The sequence below is a fragment of the Bubalus kerabau genome, chromosome 3 (assembly GCF_029407905.1).
Source record: "Bubalus kerabau isolate K-KA32 ecotype Philippines breed swamp buffalo chromosome 3, PCC_UOA_SB_1v2, whole genome shotgun sequence".
Classification (NCBI taxonomy): Eukaryota; Metazoa; Chordata; class Mammalia; order Artiodactyla; family Bovidae; genus Bubalus; species Bubalus kerabau.
The window spans coordinates 6,353,424-6,375,083 of record NC_073626.1 but is presented as its reverse complement, the minus strand read 5'-3'; the positions used below and the strand labels follow the sequence as shown (position 1 = coordinate 6,375,083).

At 38.3% G+C, this 21,660-nt stretch overlaps 1 protein-coding gene across 1 annotated transcript in view; it reads left to right on the top strand.

Moving 5' to 3' along the window:
• The window catches only part of LOC129645359 (uncharacterized), a 288,071-nt gene that overhangs the window by 164,126 nt on the left and 102,285 nt on the right, over window positions 1–21,660 (top strand). Inside the window, exons 8-9 of the mRNA XM_055570431.1 lie at window positions 17,441–17,517; window positions 20,965–21,091. Of these exons, the coding sequence (XP_055426406.1) occupies window positions 17,441–17,517; window positions 20,965–21,091 (204 nt within the window). The remainder of the gene's footprint in view (window positions 1–17,440; window positions 17,518–20,964; window positions 21,092–21,660) is intronic.

Below are 21,660 nucleotides of genomic sequence, written 5' to 3'. Positions count from 1 at the left end.
CATGATTTTTTTTATTGCCCTTTCACTCTATTGATTGTTCAGTCGCTAAATCGTGTCTGACTTTTTGTGACCTCATGGACTGCGGCACGCCAGGCTTCCCTATCTTCCACTATCTCCCAGAGTTTGCTCAAATTCATGTCCATTGAGTCAGTGATGCCATCCAACCATCTTATCCTCTGTTGCCCCCTTCTCCTCCTGCCCTCAATCTTTCCCAGCATCGGGGTCTTTTCCAATGAGTCAGCTCTTCACATCAGGTGGCCAAAGTACTGAAACTTCAGCTTCAGCACTAGTCCTTCCAATGAATATTCAGGGTTGATTTCCTTTTACTCTGTTATGGTTACTTAAATTTTCAAAGGTTTGTGCTGTGAGACCCCATCTATAAGGGAGTAGATTACCTCGTTTGCATACATAGAGAATTTTGTATTTTATATTTTTCTCTCTATCCCTGTTTTCTAGTACAGTTGACCCTTTGAATCATGTGAGGGTTAGGGGACCCCCAAGGAGTGGGAGATTCATGGATAAATTTATAGTTGACCTTTTCATCGCTGATTTCATAGCCTAGGATTCAAGCAACCTTTGATGGTGTAGGATGTATTTATTGAAAAAAGAATCTGCATATAAGTGAACCTGAGCAGTTCAAACTCATGTGGTTCAAGGGTCACTATATACATAGACCTTCAAGACTGCCCCTTTGAAACAATTTTATTGGAGTATAGTTGCTAAGACTGCCCATTGACTTCCTTGTTATTTGGCTATTTACTTTTCTCATATTATTAACATCTATTTTATTTTTATGATACACCAAGACTCTCTTACTGTTATCTCCAGTGCTTTTCAGATAAAACCCAACGTCACTGGTTGTTTAAATGTGGTCCATCAACCTCTCTTAGGATACTCGAGGTGCTAATTAGAATGTGCATTCCTGGGTGCCCACACAGACCTACTAACTCATAATCTCTGGAGAAGGAGTCAGAATGGATAAATTTAGCACAAACATGCTAGGAGATTTTATTCACATTAAACTTAAGACCTTTCTTCATCTTCTAATTTTAGATAATACTTCGATAGCACTCACCATGTGCCAAGCATTGTTCTAAGCACTTTATATATAATAACATTTAATTTTCATATACGATTTTGAGAGGTTATGACTTTAAAAACAGTATCTTGCTAAGACCATATATTCCTATTCTCCACCTACATTTGTAATACATTAATTGTAAATGAGGGAAGACAACACCTATAAAATACCAGTCAGCATTTCCTATTTAATTTATAGGAAGTTATAAAAGTAGTATAAGAATTCCTGATTACCTTTCACTCAGATTGAATTGCTTTTTAAAAATTTTCACTGGAGTGGTAAAATTATGACATCTTTTGTTTTTTTCCCCCCATGGTAGAGTTGATTCATTCAATCTATCTTTGAATCCTGGCCATAGTTGATGGGATATTTTCAGAAAAAAATTTTGAATTTATTTTCATTTTTCATTGTTAGTTTTCATTTTTAGGGTCTTAAAATTTGCTCACTAATAAATTCTCTCAAGAAACACCAACACAAAATTTACCCCAAGGATGTTTTGGGGTGTGCTCGCGCTCAGTCGCTCAATAGTATCTGACTGTCTGGGACTGCATATAGCCCACCAGGCTCCTCTGTCCATGGTTTTGGGATAAGCAAGGAAATATGAATATGGACATGATAGTAGTTTTTTAAATATATTGAAATTAACTGTATTGAGTACCAGGCATTGGGTCAGGAATTTCTGATACTTTTTTTTTTTTTTTTTACACATAACCATGAGAGATAGGCGTGATGAGTCTCATGTTTTAGGTGAGGAAACTGAAGCAGCAAGCCTGTATTCTTTTCTCATTTTTCTCCCAGAATTCTCAGATGCCCCTATACCCTTTCCTTGACTCCTCAAATTTTCTTTCCTTCCATTCTTTGAGGTAGATACCGTAGCATTTTGCTGGAGGAGGTCACACAGGTGCATACTTTTTCCAAACCTTGTATTCGTGGATTCTTACACTCCTCCATGACTTTCCTTTAGGGTTGTTACAACTCGAGTCTCACATTTGAGAGTACTGATGGAAATATATTTAAATAGCATGCCATTTAAATTATTTTTTAAAAAGCAATTTTCCACTGTAGATTTAGAAACCAACAGATCTATTTTAGCCAGCATAATTTCTGATTAACTAATTTAATCTGTGCAAAATTACATAAGCAAACCTGAAACAAGCCTCCATCAATTTTCTTGCCTTTGGATGTAACATAATATTTTCAAAAATGAACCAAATAGAGTAATTAGCCCCCAGGCAGAGCAAATAGCTCTAATAGCCATCTCCCACACATTTCTATGGTGGAAAGACTGAAAATGAATACAGAAATGTGGCAGCCCATGGGTTAAAGCCCTGCATGTACCCTCTTAAGTAACAGTTTGGAATATTAATACCTAGGGTTGCTTTTTCAGAAGTTCAAGGTAAGAGAAGAGAATTATATTTTCCCCTTAGGCTGCCAAAATCTCTCTTCTAATGGGCTGCCTGATTTCAACCTTCCAGGGGTGCTTCCCTGGTGGCTCAGTGATAAATAATCTGCCTGCAATGCAGGAGATCTGAGTTTGATCCCTGGGTGGGGAAGATTCCCTGGAGAAGAGAATGGCAACCCACGCCAGTATTTTTGCCTGGAGAATCCCATAGAGGAGCCTGGTGGGCTACAGTCCATGGGGTTGCAAAGAGTTGGGCACAACTTACTGACTAACCAACAATAACAATATGATTTTAACAGTGCTTGAAAGTGAACAGACTTTCTTGCATTGTTAACAGAGGGTCACTTTCCGCACTAATTGTCCCTCAGGGAGAGAACCTTGCCAGTGTAAGAGATGACAGAGTGATTGATATAAAAATACCAGGGGAGTATTGTTTGAATAGCGTTATAGGTGATTCTGAAATGCTGCTTTGATGGTGGTGATGTGATGGTGTCAGGGGATGTCACTCTCTCCACAATTAAGAAACACTGAATTAAATAGTATGACTCCATATAAGAAGCATTGACTAATTTGATGAAAGTGATTTTGATTCAATGTGTATATTATATTGTAAAATATAGAGAAAAAGGCAAAGCAATTTTCCAGGCGAAGAGGTGTCCCTGATGGTAAAACTAACTCATCCTTCCTTATTGCGGGTTATCACTCTACCCTCTTTTTTAAATTCCCTATTTTCTTTATACAAGGCTTCCCTGGTAGCTCAGATGGTAAAGAATCTGCCTGCAATGCAGGAGACCCAGGTTTAATCCCTGGGTCAGGAAGACTCCCTGGAGAAGGAAATGGCTACCCACTTCAGTATTCTTGCCTGGAACATTCCATGGACAGAGGAGCCTGGCGGGCTACAGTCCATGGGTCACAAGAGTCAGACACGACTGAGCGACTAACACTTTTCTTCATCGCCGTTGTGTTGTGCTTAGTTGCTCAGTCTTGTCCAACTTTTCTTCATACACCATTCTGGACCAATTGTTTGCTCCTTTTCCTTATTTTCATAATCTTTTCAAGAACTAATTTTTTATTTTTCTTGGTTTTGTCTATTACCCATTCAATTTCTCTTTAATTGATTTATTTCTTTGTCTTTGTTATTTCCTGTTATTGTATCACCCCATGATGTGCAAAGTATCCCAACTCCCGTCCCAAATTTACTTCATCTAGAAAGGCTGATGATGCCATACACCAAGAAGATGGAGGTTCCTTAGAAAGCAAAAAGTAAAGCTGCCATATGATCCAGGAATCCCACTCCTGGGCATATATCCATAGAAAACCATAATTTAAAAAGATATATGTACCCTAATATTTATTGCAACAATATTTACAATAGCCGAGACATGGAAGCAACTTAAATGCCCATCAACAGAGGAATAGATAAAAAAGATGTAGTACATATGCACCATGGAATATTACTCAGCCATAGAAAAGAATGAAATAATGGCAATTGCAGCAACATGGATGAATTTCGAGATTTTCACCCTAAATAAGCCAGCCAAAGAAAGACAAATATATGATATTGCTTGTATGTGGACTCTTAAAAACTGAACTTATATACAAAAGAGAAATAAACCCACAGAAAATAGAAAAAAAAACAACTTATGGTAACCAAGGGGAAAGGCAGGAGAAGGATAAATTAGGAGTCTGGGATTAAGACAGGCACACTACTATGTATATAAAACAGATAAACAACCAAGATTTACTATATTGCAGAGAGAACTCTAGTTAGTATTTTGTAATAACCTATGGATGTGAGTCTGAGTGAACTCTGGGAGTTGGTGATGGACAGGGAGGCCTGGCGTGCTGTGATTCATGGGGTCACAAAGAGACACGACTGAGCGACTAAACTGAACTGAATAACCTATAAGGGAAAAGAATCTGAAAAAAGTGGATGTATATTGTATGTATAGCTGTATATTGCTGTACACTTGAAATTAACACACCATTGTAAGTTAGCTACACTTCAATTAAAAGATATTTAAAATTAAAAAAAATTTGGAAAAAAAGAGGATATGACAGGCTTATTACACATGTAATGATGCTTTTTGGGAAGAGCAGCTCAGGCTTACAAGTGGCTTGAGAAAGCAGTGGGTGGAGACGGTTTGGCTTTTACTGTGGTTAGGTGGCGGGGTCAAGGTGAAGTTTCCATGAACAGCAGGTGCTTGTATGATTTGAACTTCCTATTGACACCAAGGTGGGAAGTGTCTGGAGTAGAAGAGGAGCTTGGGGTGGGGGCTGGGTCTTATTAATAGTCAAGCATCAAAAAAGGAGTCAGACTCTTGAGTACACCTGCATTTGCTTACTTTGGGGTTAATTTGCCCTTTTTTTTAAAAATTTTATTTTATTTTTAAACTTTAAAATATTTTGCCAAATATCGAAATGAATCCACCACAGGTATACATGTGTTCCCCATCCTGAACCCTCCTCCCTCCTCCCTCCCCATTCCATCCCTCTGGGTCGTCCCAGTGCACCAGCCCCAAGCATCCAGTATCGTGCATCGAACCTGGACTGGCAACTCGTTTCATACATGATATTTTACATGTTTCAATGCCATTCTCCCAAATCTTCCCACCCTCTCCCTCTCCCACAGAGTCCATAAGACTGTTCTATACATCAGTGTCTCTTTTGCTGTCTCGTACACAGGGTTATTGTTACCATCTTTCTAAATTCCATATATATGCATTAGTATACTGTATTGGTGTTTTTCTTTCTGGCTTACTTCACTCTGTATAAAAGGCTCCAGTTTCATCCACCTCATTAGAACTGATTCAAATGTATTCTTTTTAATGGCTGAGTAATACTCCATTGTGTATATGTACCACAGCTTTCTTATCCATTCATCTGCTGATGGACATCTAGGTTGCTTCCGTGTCCTGGCTATTATAAACTGTGCTGCAATGAACATTGGGGTACATGTGTCTCTTTCCCTTCTGGTTTCCTCAGTGTGTATGCCCAGCAGTGTGATTGCTGGGTCATAAGGCAGTTCTATTTCCAGTTTTTTAAGGAATTTCCACATTGTTCTCCATAGTGGCTGTACTACTTTGCATTCCCACCAACAGTGCAAGAGGGTTCCCTTTTCTCCACACCCTCTCCAGCATTTATTACTTGTAGACTTTTGGATCGCAGCCATTCTGACTGGTGTGAAATGGTACCTGATAGTGGTTTTGATTTGCATTTCTCTGATAATGAGTGATGTTGAGCATCTTTTCATGTGTTTGTTAGCCATCTGTATGTCTTCTTTGGAGAAATGTCTGTTTAGTTCTTTGGCCCATTTTTTGATTGGGTCATTTTTTTTATCTGGGATTGAGCTGTAAGAGTTGCTTGTATATTTTTGAGATTAGTTGTTTGTCAGTTGCTTCATTTGCTATTATTTTCTCCCAATCTGAAGGCTGTCTTTTCACCTTGCTTTGTTGTGGAGAAGCTTTTAAGTTTAATTAGGTCCCATTTGTTTATTTTTGCTTTTATTTCCAATATTCTGGGAGGTGGGTCATAGAGGATCCTGCTGTGATGTATGTCGGAGAGTGTTTTGCCTATGTTCTGCTCTAGGAGTTTTATAGTTTCTGGTCTTACATTGAGATCTTTAATCCATTTTGAGTTTATTTTTGTGTATGGTGTTAGAAAGTGTTCTAGTTTCATTCTTTTACAAGTGGTTGACCAGAGTTCCCAGCACCACTTGTTAAAGAGATTGTCTTTAATCCATTGTATATTCTTACCTCCTTTGTCAAAGATAAGGTGTCCATATGTGTGTGGATTTATCTCTGGGCTTTCTATTTTGTTCCATTGATCAATATTTCTGTCTTTGTGCCAGTACCATACTGTCTTGATGACTGTGGCTTTGTAGTAGAGCCTAAAGTCAGGTAGGTTGATTCCTCCAGTTCCATTCTTCTTTCTCAAGATTGCTTTGGCTATTTGAGGTTTTTTGTATTTCCATACAAATTGTGAAATTATTTGTTCTAGCTCTGTGAAGAATACTGTTGGTAGCTTGATAGGGATTGCATTGAATCTATAAATTGCTTTGGGTAGTATACTCATTTTCACTATATTGATTCTTCCAATCCATGAACATGGTATATTTCTCCATCTATTAATGTCCTCTTTGATTTCTTTCACCAGTGTTTTATAGTTTTCTATATATAGGTCTTTAGTTTCTTTAGGTAGATATATTCCTAAGTATTTTATTCTTTCCGTTGCAATGGTGAATGGAATTGTTTCCTTAATTTCTCTTTCTGTTTTCTCATTATTAGTGTTTAGGAATGCAAGGGATTTCTGTGTGTTGATTTTATATCCTGCAACTTTACTATAATCATTGATTAGTTCTAGTAATTTTCTGGTGGAGTCTTTAGGGTTTTCTATGTAGAGGATCATGTCATCTGCAAACAGTGAGAGTTTTACTTCTTCTTTTCCAATTTGGATTCCTTTTATTTCTTCTTCTGCTCTGATTGCTGTGGCCAAAACTTCCAAAACTATGTTGAATAGTAATGGTGAAAGTGGGCACCCTTGTCTTGTTCCTGACTTTAGAGGAAATGCTTTCAATTTTTCACCATTGAGGATAATGTTTGCTGTGGGTTTGTCATATATAGCTTTTATTATGTTGAGGTATGTTCCTTCTATTCCTGCTTTCTGGAGAGTTTTTATCATAAATGGATGTTGAATTTTGTCAAAGGCTTTCTCTGCATCTATTGAGATAATCATATGGTTTTTATTTTTCAATTTGTTAATGTGGTGTATTACATTGATTGATTTGTGGATATTGAAGAATCCTTGCATCCCTGGGATAAAGCCCACTTGGCCATGGTGTATGATCTTTTTAATGTGTTGTTGGATTCTGATTGCTAGAATTTTGTTAAGGATTTTTGCATCTATGTTCATCAGTGATATTGGCCTGTAGTTTTCTTTTTTTGTGGGATCTTTGTCAGGTTTTGGTATTAGGGTGATGGTGGCCTCATAGAAGGAGTTTGGAAGTTTACCTTCCTCTGCAATTTTCTGGAAGAGTTTGAGCAGGATAGGTGTTAGCTCTTCTCTAAATTTTTGGTAGAATTCAGCTGTGAAGCCGTCTGCACCTGGGCTTTTGTTTGCTGGAAGATTTTTGATTACAGTTTCAATTTCCGTGCTTGTGATGGGTCTGTTAAGATTTTCTATTTCTTCCTGGTCGAGTTTTGGAAAGTTGTACTTTTCTAAGAATTTGTCCATTTCTTCCACATTGTCCATTTTATTGGCATAAAATTGTTAATAGTAGTCTCTTATGATCCTTTGTATTTCTGTGTTGTCTGTTGTGATCTCTCCATTTTCATTTCTAATTTTATTGATTTGACTTTTCTCCCTTTGTTTCTTGATGAGTCTGGCTAATTGTTTGTCAATTTTATTTATCCTTTCAAAGAACCAGCTTTTGGCTTTGTTGATTTTTGCTATGGTCTCTTTTGTTTCTTTTGCATTTATTTCTGCCCTAATTTTTAAGATTTCTTTCCTTCTACTAATGCTGGGGTTCTTCCTTTTCTAGTTGCTTTAGGTGTAGGGTTAGGTTATTTATTTGACTTTTTTCTTGTTTCTTGAGGTATGCCTGTATTGCTATGAACTTTCCCCTTAGGACTGCTTTTACAGTGTCCCACAGGTTTTGGGTTGTTGTGTTTTCATTTTCATTCGTTTCTATGCAAATTTTGATTTCTTTTTTGATTTCTTCTGTGATTTGTTGGTTATTCAGCAGTGTGTTGTTCAGCCTCCATATGTTGGAATTTTTAATAGTTTTTCTTCTGTAATTGAGATCTAATCTTACTGCATTGTGGTCACAGAAGATGCTTGGAATGATTTCAATTTTTTTGAATTTACCAAGGCTAGCTTTATGGCCCAGGATGTGATCTATCCTGGAGAAGGTTCCATGTGCGCTTGAGAAAAAGGTGAAATTCATTGCTTTGGGATGAAATGTCCTATAGATATCAATTAGGTCTAACTGGTCTATTGTATCATTTAAAGTTTGTGTTTCCTTATTAATTTTCTGTTTAGTTGATTTATCCATAGGTGTGAGTGGGGTATTAAAGTCTCCCACTATTGTGTTATTGTTGATTTCTCCTTTCATACTTGTTACCATTTGTCTTACATATTGCGGTGCTCCTGTGTTGGGTGCATATATATTTATAATTGTTATATTTTCTTCTTGGATTGATCCTTTGATCATTATGTAGTGACCATCTTTGTCTCTTTTCACAGCCTTTGTTTTAAAGTCTATTTTATCTGATATGAGTATTGCTACTCCTGCTTTCTTTTGGTCCCTATTTGCATGGAAAATCTTTTACCAGCCCTTCACTTTCAGTCTGTATGTGTCCCCTGTTTTGAGGTGGGTCTCTTGTAGACAGTGTATGTAGGGGTCTTGTTTTTGTATCCATTCAGCCAGTCTTTGTCTTTTGGTTGGGACATTCAACCCATTTATGTTTAAGGTAATTACTGATAAGTATGATCCCGTTGCCATTTACTTTATTGTTTTGGGTTCGAATTTATACACCGTTTTTGTGTTTCCTGTCTAGAGAATATCCTTTAGTATTTGTTGGAGAGCTGGTTTGGTGGTGTTGAATTCTCTCAGCTTTTGCTTGTCTGTAAAGCTTTTGATTTCTCCTTCATATTTGAATGAGATCCTTGCTGGGTACAATAATCTGGGCTGTAGGTTATTTTCTTTCATCACTTTAGGTATGTCTTGCCATTCCCTCCTGGCTTGAAGAGTTTCTATTGAAAGATCAGCTGTTATCCTAATGGGTATTCCCTTGTGTGTTATTTGTTGTTTTTCCCTTGCTGCTTTTAATATTTGTTCTTTGTGTTTGATGTTTGTTAATTTGATTAATATGTGTCTTGGGGTGTTTCGCCTTGGGTTTATCCTGTTTGGGACTCTCTGGGTTTCTTGGACTTGGGTGATTATTTCCTTCCCCATTTTAGGGAACTTTTCAACTATTATCTCCTCAAGTATTTTCTCATGGTCTTTTTTTTTGTCTTCTTCTTCTGGGACCCCTATGATTCGAATGTTGTAGCGTTTAATATTGTCCTGGAGGTCTCTGAGATTGTCCTCATTTCTTTTAATTCGTTTTTCTTTTTTCCTCTCTGATTCATTTATTTCTACCATTCTATCTTCTAATTCACTAATCCTATCTTCTGCCTCTGTTATTCTACTATTTGTTGCCTCCAGAGTGTTTTTAATTTCATTTATTGCATTATTCATTATATATTGACTCTTTTTTATTTCTTCTAAGTCCTTGTTAAACCTTTCTTGCATCTTCTCAATCCTTGTCTCCAGGCTATTTATCTGTGATTCCATTTTGATTTCAAGAGTTTGGATCAATTTCACTATCATTATTTGGAATTCTTTATCGGGTAGATTCCCTATCTCTTCCTCTTTTGTTTGGTTTGGTGGGCATTTATCCTGTTCCTTTATCTGCTGGGTATTCCTCTGTCTCTTCATCTTGTTTAAATTGCTGAGTTTGGGGTGTCCTTTCTGTATTCTGGCAGTTTGTGGAGTTCTATTTATTGTGGCGTTTCCTCACTGTGTGTGGGTTTGTACAGGTGGCTTGTCAAGGTTTCTTGGTTAGGGAAGCTTGTGTCGGTGTTCTGATGGATGGAGCTGTATTTCTTCTCTCTGGAGTGCAATGAAGTGTCCAGTAATGAGTTATGAGATGTCTATGGTTTTGGGGTGACTTTGGGCAGCCTGTATCTTGGAGCTCAGGGCTGTGTTCCTTTGTTGCTGGAGAATTTGCTTGGTATGTCTTGCCCTGGAACTTGTTGGCCCTTGTGTGGTGCTTGGTTTCAGTGTAGGTATGGAGGCGTTTGATGAGCTCCTGTCAATTAACGTTCCCTGGAGTCAGGAGTTCCCTGGAGTCAGGGTTTGGACTTAAGCCTCCTGCTTCCAGTTATCGGTCTTATTTTTACAGTCATTTCAAAACTTCTCCTTCTATACAGCACCATTGATAAAACATCTACGTTAAAGATGAAAAGTTTCTCCACCGTGAGGGTCACCCAGAGCGTTCACATGGTTCACAACGTTCACAGCGTTACATGGAGAAGAGAAGAGGGAGGAGGGATTTAGAGGTGACCCGAATGAGATGAGGTGGAATCAATAGAGGAGAGAGTGGGATACCCAGTAGTCACTTCCTTATGTGTACTCCACAACTGGACTGCTCAGAGATGTTCACGGAGTTATACAGAGAAGAGAAGAAGGAGGAAGGAGACAGAGGTGGCCAGGAGGATAAAAGAGGGAAATGAAAAGGAGGGAGACAGATCCAGCCAGTAATCAGTTCCCTAAGTGTTCTCCACCATCTGGAACACACAGAAATTCACCGAGTTGGGTAGAGTAGAGAGGGGTTAGGGAGGAGACACAGGCGACCTGGTGGAGAAAAAGGAGAGTCCAAAGGGAGAGAGAGGAGTCAAGCCAGTAATCTCGCTCCCTAGTGAAAAATGAGTACTGAAGATTGGGTTCTTAAAGGTACAAAATTGGTAAAAAATACATAAAATCAAAAATTAAAAATCTAGAGTAGAGTTTGGAATTTCAAAAATACAATGTTAAAGAAAAGAAGAAGGAAAAGAAAGAGAAAAAAACAAACAAAATAACAAAAAAAAGTCGCAAAAATTATAAAGAAAATATAGGTACAAAATTGATAACAAATACCAAAAAGCAAAAGTTAAAAGTCTAGAGTTTGGAATTTCAAAAATACAATGTTAAAAAAGAAGAAGAAGAAAAAAGAGAGAAAAGCAAACAAACAAAAACAAACAAAGTTGCAAAAATTATAAAGAAAATATAGGTACAAAAATGATAACAAATACCAAAAACCATAAACTAAAAATCTAGAGTAGAGTCTGGAATTTCAGATATACAATGTTATATAAAAGAAGAGAAAGAAAGAGAGGGAAAAAAAGTCACAAAAATTATTAAAAAAAAATATAGGTACAAAATTGATAACAAATACCAAAAAGCTAAAATTAAAAATCTAGAGTAGAGTTTGGAATTTCAAAAATACAGTGTTAAAGAAGAAAAAAAGAAAAGTCAAAAAAATTATAAAAAATATATATATGAAGTTTGCTTTTAAAAAAAGGTCTTTTTTTTTTTTTTTTGCTAAGTAATAGTAGGCTATAAAAGTGAAAATTAAAGGAATGATAGAGGACTTAAAATTCTTTAAAAAATTTAAAAAAAGAAAGAAAGAAAGAATGATCATAAAAATAGTAAAAATATATCTAGAACTTTCTCTAGTTTTGTTGTGGGTATTGTGGGTTCAGTTCATTTTCGGCTAGTTCCTTGGTCCGACTTATATTTCTCAAGATCTATAGGCCCCTTCCTATGAAGTCGGTACTAACCACAGGGTTTTAATCTATTGCCTGTAGCTTCCAAGGCGGTTCCCTCTGTTATAGCTTCTTCTGTTTGCTGGTCTCTTCAGTGTCTGGTTTCCGCCCTGACACAAAGGAGATGGTGGTGGACACTTTTTTTTTAGGCTCACTTGTTCAGTCGCGCTGTGGGGAGGGAGGGACGCTGCAAACAAATAACACTGGTGTGCGCTCGCAGTGCCTCAGCCACACTGGGTCTGCCCCCCGCTCATGGCAAGTGTAGCCTCCCTGCCCACACTGCTCAGGCTCTAGATTGCTCTGCCGGGAACCATCCGTGGCCGGCCCTCGGCTGCCTGTACCTCCCAGGTCCAAGCTGCTCAGGTTCAGGCACTCGGGTAGTCTTCACTACAATGTAGACTTTGAAGGCTGTAAATGTTCTTCTCTGTGTTTCTTGGCTGTATTCCACTAATTTAGAGATGTTATGTTTTATCATTTAGTTCAACATATTTTTCAATTTCTCCTTTGATGTCTTATTTACTTTTTCTTGATTGAGAGGAAATCATTTAAGAGTGGAAACACATTTAGGGAAGCAGTGATGGAGGACGGATGAAGTTTGGAACATAATTTTTCTGTTTGCATTTCCCATTTCCAGTGTCAAAGAGGTAATGAATAAAGGAAGTATTGGAGAAAAATAGCTGGAGACTTGTTGTTGACTAGCTATACACTAAAGGTTGAATATAAACAGGAGGAAATCTCGTAGTATAATACTAATGTTGTTTAAGTAGGAGGAGAAAGTTTTGTTGGTTTTTGAGCTTGCCAAAGGGTTTGGGCAGTCTAGGTCAGACCAACATCTGGAGGCAGCATAGGTAAAAGAAAGTTCAGGAAATTACAGAGCAGAGAGCAAAGTCCAGGATATGTCAGCAATAACACAGTAGCAGCTGACTCTAAGAGATAAGGTACTTTGCTCTTTAAATTTTGCTTTATTTTATGAAGTGAAGTGAAGTGAAAGTCGCTCAGTCGTGTCTGACTCTTTGCAACCCCATGGACTGTGTCCTTGGAATTCTCCAGGCCAGAATACTGGAGTGGGTAGCCATGCCCTGCTCCAGGGGATCTTCCTAACCCAAGGATCAAACCCACGTCTCCCACACTGCAGACAGATTCTTTACCAGATGCATTTATGAATCCAATAGTCAACAGACACATGAATTACTGGCCTTGTGATTTTAGCAATGAGTTAATTTTTTTAAAAACAAACTTATACAGATGAATTGTGAATGTCAGTTCTTGGGTGGTCTGTTTCCTTGGATGATAGTGCTGTTCTGTTTTTATCCATCTTTAGTGTACCACCCGAGGCAGTGATAATTGAGCCATCCCAGGCTTGATTCCTGGAAGGGAATGGCTGGTCTCTGTGAGGCTGTCCCAGTATCTCTAGATTGAAGAAAGATGTGGATTAACCAGAAAAATAGGAACGCATGTAGGAATCAGTCAAAATATCTTTAGGTAAAACAGTTGAAGACATTTAGTCTATTGTTTTCAAAACTATAAGCCAGACAAGTGGGCTCTCTGCCGTGTGATAAAAACAGAAGAAAGAAATTCACCAAGTTACAAAAGAACGTGCTTGACTGGGAATCCTGTTACATCACGTTCCACTTGTGTGATCTTAAGCACAGCCTGTTTGAAGATGTTCTTTTTTTTTTTTTAATTTTATTTTATTTTTAAACTTTACAATATTGTATTGGTTTTGCCAAATATCAAAATGAATCCTGTAGCTCAGTGTTCTTATCTGGAAAACAATGGGGACGATCCTCACCTTCTTCCTTCATAATATTGTGAAAGAGAAAGGAGAAAAAGTTTCTATGTTTTTTTGAATAAAGTGCCATATAAAAGTCAGTTATTATTAGTGTGCTAGAAAGGAGAAAAAGTTTCTATGTTTTTTTGAATAAAGTGCCATATAAAAGTCAGTTATTATTAGTGTGCTGTTTTCATTTTTATAGCTTAGCTTCTGGATTAACTTTTCTGTTAGGAGAGGTTCTTAGAAATGATATTTGGTGATATGACATAGAAGTGGGAGGTGTGACATGCAGGTGAGAGCACAGCTCTGGGGGTAAACAGCCTTCCACATCCTACTAAGTCATCTTGAGCAAGTTAACATCTCTATGACGTAGCTTTTTGTTTTCAGTCTGTAAAACAGGGATTAATAATAGTTCTCACAACTTCTGACAGTTCAGCTAACAAAGATGAATGAGCTGGGAGCATTTGAATTATTGCTTAAAATTTTAATGCACTCAGGGTCCCAAGAGGATGATCAATAAAGTTGAATTAATTAATTAATTATTTTTGGAGAAATGCAACTGTGGACATTCCTTTTTCTGTGATTCTGCCGTCCTAGATCTGATGAGATTATTACGTAATGAATTGGAAGCCAAGGAGCTTATTGAGTGCATTTTGCATGTTAATTTTGCTTTAATGCCTTTAGTTTAGATTTTCAAATACACACACATGCATGTGTGTGCTCAGTCATGTCTGACTCTGCAACCCCATGGACTAACCCTCTAGGCTCCTCTGTCCATGGTTGGGGGACTGTAACCCACCAACCTCCTTCCTGAAAGAATTGTTAATGAAATTGTTAATGAAGGCAATACACAATGATCATGAAACCTTAAGATGAATGACCTCCATGCAAAGGGAGAGACAGTTATAGAGTCAAAAAAAGAACAAGCATGCTTCAAAATCCCCATAAATATACTGCTAATAGAAAAAAATCTATAAATTTATAAATGTTAAAACAAGCTTCTCCAAACACTTGTTTTTCCTTTATATTAAGTACCTTCATTTCAGGAAATGAAGTAAAAAAGTATTTTTGATAGTAAAAAGACTGCCTAGTAAATGGCTTTTCAGCATCTAAAATGTGTTTTTCCTCTTGTTGCCTCTTAGCTCCAATATTCCTGAGGTATTTAGTGTGGGCTAAAATTTACATCATCAACTTTTGTGAATATGAAAGAAGAAAATGTACATAATGAACTGAATAATTCATATTTAAAGTCCTTTCCAACTTTAAAATATATATGTGTATATATATATTTCATGTAAAAATGTATCACAGGTTGATCAAGATTTTCTGAAAAGAACCTGAAGCATTGAATCTAATATATATATATGTCAGAATATTATATATTAAACCTAATACATATATTAGATTCAATGCTTCAGGTTCTTTTCAGAAAAAAAATATGTATTAGTTTAGGTTAAAAAAATTATTAGCTATGACTCCATCCCATTTTACTGTTCAATAAGACTTCACAGATATAACAAATTTGCTAAGATGATGAAGAGCCTTTAAAGTATTACTATGACCACATGACAATGATTTTATATGTGTTTAGTTTTTTCTTTCACAAGTAGGAAATATCCATGAAGAAGTTTCAAACAGAGAGTATGCATAAGAGACTCTGGTGTCTAATCCTTCCCTCTTGAAATGTATGTTTTAAAAACATGTTCTTAAGTGGTCTAACAGGTTTTCCAACTATATTTTCCTCTCTTGGATCAGTTCAATAGAGAGAACTAATGAAGCAGGACTATTTTAGAGAAATAAAAAACAAAACCTCAAAAATTATGTCTTTAAGGCAGTATACTTAAATTATGCTGAATTTAGGGTAATAATCATGAAGTCATGTTGTTTGGGACTCCTTGACCAAACATTCCACACTGACAACCTAACCTCAATTTTCAATATTTTAAAAGATCAAGTCGGAAATAAAATACATAAACTTCTTCTCATGATTCCAATTACCCTGACTAGTTCTAGCAGTGATCGGTGAAGCAGAGCATTATGGGTGCCAGTCTTTTACTAAAGGCCATTTTCTGCTGGCAGCTTCATTATAAGAAATGACTGGACACCTTAGTGGACACACCTTAGAAGAGGGGAATTCACAAATGACTGTGTTAGTTTTGTAAGGGGCATGCAGGGTCAGAAAAATTTAACCTTCATTATGCCATTAAAAAATAAGAACATAGCGAAAATCATCAATGTCTAATAAGGTGTAATCCACTAAGATTAATGGAAGACCAACAAAGCCTTAGGTGGAATTACATGAGCAGAGAAATCACCTGCTTTGATTGAAGAGAACAAAGAGAGGACAAAATAAAAAGAGGTCTTTGAATTCCAAAATTCTACTGGCAGGAAACAGGGTTAGAAAATCGCTGAGAAGTAAGCACATGCTACCTTTCATGAAAAAAGGAAGGACTATCCAGAAGATGACACCAAGAGTCCAGAGAACAGAGCCGAGAGCCACAGGGTTATTCTCAGATCTTGAGGCTTAATCAAGGACTTTCCAACACTTGTCTGGACTTCATAATCACTGTAGAAGCATGCTTCTAGCCTTCTGTTATTCAAGCATGCGTGCGTGCGTGCTAAGTTGCTTCAGTTGGTCTGCCTCTTTGCAAACCTATGGACTGTAGCCCATCTGGCTCCTCTGTCCATGGGATTCTCCAGGCAAAAATACTGGAGTGGGTTGCCATGGCCTCCTCCAGGGGATCTTTCCTACCCAGGGATAGAAACTGTATCTCTTTTGTCTCCTGCAGTGGCAGACATTTTTTTTTTAACCACCACTGCCTGGTGTTCATACCTTTGTGTAATTCCCTCTGACACTGTACAAGTATGACCAATAGCATACAGAAGAAGTGATGGAATGTCATTTCCAGGATCAGGTTATAAAAGGGCTGTGGCTTCCATCCCGAGTTCCCTCCCTCTCATTCATTTTCAGTCAATACGTTGATATTTGCCTGTATGGTACCTTCTCAGAACATCTGGAGGAATGTTTTCATAGGATTACTATATATTACAGTTTTCAAGGGACAGTTCTGGGTTATGCCTGTTGTCCCAGAATAATTAAAATCTCCCCTTGACTTCAAAATGTCCCAGACTGAATCATAAATTATATGATCACAATTATTATTAACATCGCTAGCATCCTAAATATCTAGCCACGTATCCATTTCTGTCTTATTAAATTGTACTATTAAAGGGTGTGTGTATGAGAGAGAGAGAGAGAGAGAGAGAGAGAGAGAGAGAGAGGCAGAGACAGGGAGACAGAGAGAGAGAACAGAGAAATAGAAAGAGACAAAGAAAGCTATGTTGGTATCCCCAAGGCATTTCTCCATCTTCTGGTTATATCATTCACTATTCTCTCTACCTTTTTGGCCAAAAAGTAACTAAGGAGACTGAGGAAATTCAGATTCCATAATAAGGTGGCTTATTGTTTGTTGTTTAGTCATTATGTCTTGTCTGACTGTTTTGTAACCCCATGGACTGTAGCCTGCCAGTCTCCTCTGCCCATGGGATTTCCCAGGCAAGAGTACTGGAGTGGGTTTCTGTTTTTTCCCTCCAGGAGATCTTCCCAACCCAGTGATCAAACCCACATCTCCTGCCTTGACGAGTGGTTTCTTTACCACTGAGCCACCTGAGAAATCCGTAAGGTGGCTACCATTGGTATAATCCCTGTGTTCATATTGGAACCTAAACCTTTAAGAGTCAGCATACCCTGGTCTTGGAAAAGCCAGCTTTTACATAGATGTTCAAGTACATTTTGAATATCTTTTTTTTTCCATTTCTGTTTTCTTTCATGCAGGATTTGACATTTGACGGGGAGGGACTCGGCGAATACATTCCTATGTCATGTTTAAAGAGCAACAGAACATTTGAGAAGTATGTTCCCTTAGTGGTACATTTAATGTGTTTTATTTTCTTGTTTGTTCCTTTTGGTGTGGACTAATTATGGGCATACCCCCTACTTTGATTCACCCTAAGGTTCCGGTTTGGGAGATCCATGACCCCATTTCCTCCTGGGATGTATCTGTGCCTTTTCGTTCATATAGGACAGTTTAGGGAGGGGATTTCAGCCTTTCAGAGACTACCCAAATCCTGATCCAGGGTGGGAGCTTCTAAGATTGGGACATGGCAGTTTCTGCCCCTGCATCTCAGATCAGGAGGTGCAGGAGCAGTAGGTACAGGTTCAGAGGTTCTCAGGAGGGATGGTCTCCTCTGGAAGCTTGGGCCTCCCCCTCTTTGACTATGTGACCTCCAACGGGATGTTGAGGGAGAGAACTTTACTTAGCATCAGCTTTTCATCAGTGAAGCAAGAATAATAATACCTTGGTGGATTATTTTAAGGGTTAAATGAGATAATAAATATGATGCATTTCAAAGAGTGCTCTGAGCATGAGAAACACTAAATAAACACTAGTTAATACTGTGATTCACAGCAGGGATCAATTTTGCCCCTAGGGGACATTTAGCAATAACTGGAGATATTTTTGATTGTCATGACTGGACCTAGGGGGAAGCTGTTAACAGCATCTAGCGGGCAGAGGACAAGCATCTTGCTAAACATTCCATAATGCACAGGGCAACGAAGAATTATGTGGTTCAAAATGTCAACAGCACGGAGGCTGGAAACCTTGTTATACCCCAGTGCTGTTTATTCATTGCCATTTTACTTAACTCTTAATCCTACTAGCAGTGAAAATAAAGTATCATCTGACACCTGTCTGTGAATATTATTCAGTACTTGAAAAAATAGGCCATATGGGCAGGATTACATATTGCTGAGGTTTCCTTCCAACACTCAAGAAGGTATAGACAAGCATACCTACTACATGCTACATTTCTAGTGATTGGACTTTATCCCCAAATAGCCAGGGACGTTGGCCCCACATTATATGCGAGAGAAAATTAATTATAGGCTAACTTATGGTCATGAAAATTTGAACTAACCTAAATATCCAACAACAAGGGATTATTTAAATAAATTATGGTAGACACTTAAAATTAAATAGTAAGTCATTGCTAAAAATTTGTACTTAAACAAAATTAATCTCCTGGAAAATCTGTATAATGCACAAAGTGAGAAAAACAAGTTACAAAGTATTTACAGCATCAGCCTCATTTTGTAAAAGAAAAAACAGTGAGTCTTGCTACCTGGCTGTGAAGAATTCTCACGCTCAGTTGCTCAGTCGTGTCTGACTCTTTGCAACCCTATGGACTGTAGCCCACCAAGCTCCTCTGTCCATGGGATTTCCCAGTCTAGAATACTGGAGTGGGTTACCATTCCCTTCTCCAGAGGATCTTCCCAATCCAGGGATTGAACCCACGTCTCCTGCATTGGCAGGAGGGTTCTTTCCCACTGAGCCACCAGGGAAGCCCTAGCTGTGAAGAATAGACCTCAGTATTTTACCAGTGTTTATCTCTGGGCTGAGGACTATTGAGTGACTTTGATGGGGGTATTTTTATAAAATTAGATTTTATATAGTGCACAATCATGCATGTATATTTATATAATTACAAAATTGATAATAAGAGCTGTATACAGGAGAAAAAGGAACACTGTACTACAAGTCCTGATTCAAAAGTAAGGTGATGTCTGGCTCCTGGTCTAGAGTATGGTGACTCCAAGGGGCCACAAACCCCTAGACTTATCTCTAGGTAGCTGGCATCCTCTTGAAGCTGTTTATTAACCTTTTGATGTGCGTCACATTCTTTTTTAACTAAGGAAGGTATTTTTAGGAACCCTTTAATTACAAAGAACGCAAATTACAACTGAGAACCCTGCTTTCTTACCCCCCCTTAGGATGATTATCATGAATTCAGTATATAATTCTTTAGATTAAGTTTTTAGGATATTTCACGAGGGCTTTACATTTTTTTGCCACCGGAACAAAGAAAGAAACTGAGGAAAACATCTCACGGCGGTTTATATAACATGTCTGATGTTTACTAATGAAATCGGTTTACCTTCATAACTGTATAATAGGGCCATTACAGACAACAGATACAGTAGTTTAAAAGTAATAAAATTTACAACAAAGTGTATTTAATTTGAAATTGAATTGCCAGCAAATGGGGGTACTAATGAGCTCTCGTGTCAATGTAGTTCTAACTAAATTAAGGGGGATCATTTCTATCCCAGGAAACTAAATCAGCTGTGAGACCCAAAAAGGCCATTCCTTGGTGGAGGGGCTGTCATTGTTACAGATGGCCCTGCTCATGGAATTAAGCTGAAGTCAGGAGAAGTGAAATGCAAGATCCTTCTTAATTCAAATGAATTTGGAAATGCTGGCTGTTAGGAATCGTGAAGAGTGAAAAAAAAAAGAAAGAAGGAAAAAAAAGAGGTGATAAAGAAGAACCTCAGTTCAAGCCAGTAAATGTTAATAGGAGGAAACACTTGGGGAACATTTTGAAGCTAGACATAGATCTTGAAGGCTTCCCAGGTGGCACAGTGGTAAAGATCCCATCCGCTAATGCAGGAGACGTAAGAGACGTAGATTCAACGTAGACGCCAGTATTCTTGCCTGGAGAATCCCATGGACAGAGGAGCCTGGCAGACTCCATGTGTCCATGGGGTCACAAAGAGTGGGACATGACTGAAGTGACTTAGCATGCATGGATAGATTTTGATCTCTGGACATTGTATTGAAAAAAATAAAAAGATTACGTCATATCAGCTATTCACTTATTTAAATAATTCTTTCCCATGGTTTCTCCAACAAGTCATAAGATTGAAGGGGTGATGATAGAAAAGGAAGTGGTAACACATTTTATCAAGTATTGGATCTGGTGCTTTCCAAAACAAGTCATATTTTAATTGTTGGAAGATCTTTAGCTCATATGTGGTTGTTTAGTTACTAAGTCGTGTCTGACTCTTTGTGACCCCGTGGACTGTCCATGGGATTTCCCAGGCAAGAATACTGGAGTGGGTTGACATTTCCTCCCCAGGTTATCTTCCTGGCCTAGGAATTGGAACGCTTGCATGCGTGTATGCTAAATCGCCTCAGTCATATTCTACTCTGTGCAACCCTATGGACTGTAGCCTGCCAAGCTCCCCCGTCCTTGAGATTCTCCAGGCAAGAGTACTGGAGTCGGCTGCCATGCCCTCCTCTTACAGAGAGTCACATATTTTATAGGGTTTCATTTAAAAAATGACTCACCTCCCTACTTGAATCCACTGTGGCATGGTGTTTCTCTGACTCTTGTTATTCTGAGAAAAGGTGCAAGGGATACATCAGATTGTGTGTTGTATCAAAGGCGAACTTTTCCACTATCTGCCATCATCAATTTCTCTTCTTTTCATTTCCCCTCTTACTATACCTGCTACAGAACTACAAGTCAAGGAATAATTGCAGATCCAAATGTTTGTGAAGCAGGTGGCATAGCCAAGCTTGGTACCCTCCCAGAAGTAACCCACCCGTCAAAGGGAGCGGTGTGGCCTTGGCCCTGCTGGAAGGTGAGTTTCCGGAGACTTTTTCCCTCTGATGTAAAGAAGTTAAATCCAAGGTCAATTTCATTGACTCCCTTTCTTGTTGTGCCTTTCCTCTTGCAGGGCCCACCCTTTAGATAAGTGGAGTTCTAGCAGGTCTTTAAAAAATTAATTAATTCCTTTACTTTTTGGCCCAGCCCCATGGCATGTGGGATCCTAGTTCTTCAACCAGGGCTTGAACCCACACCCCCCTGCAGTAGAAGCATGAGGTCTTAACCACTGCCTCTCCAGGGACGTCCCTAGCAAGTCTTAATAACTCGTTTTGAGGAGGGTTCTATGCTGAAATAGAATTGCTAAAAGGTTCCAAGCCGCTGGAATTCCTCAAAACTGGGTCCATGGAGCCAGGCTGGGTTCTCCCTAGACAATGAGGCCGACTTGCCACCATGCAAATGAGACAAGGCTTGACATTTGATGAATTTTCCATCTCCTCTCTCTCCTCTGCTGACACTCGCTCTGAGGAAGGTTGTAAATGCAAGAGAGATTGTGGTATAATTCCTCAGACTGGCATTTCTGCCCCCTAGTCACCATTCGATTAT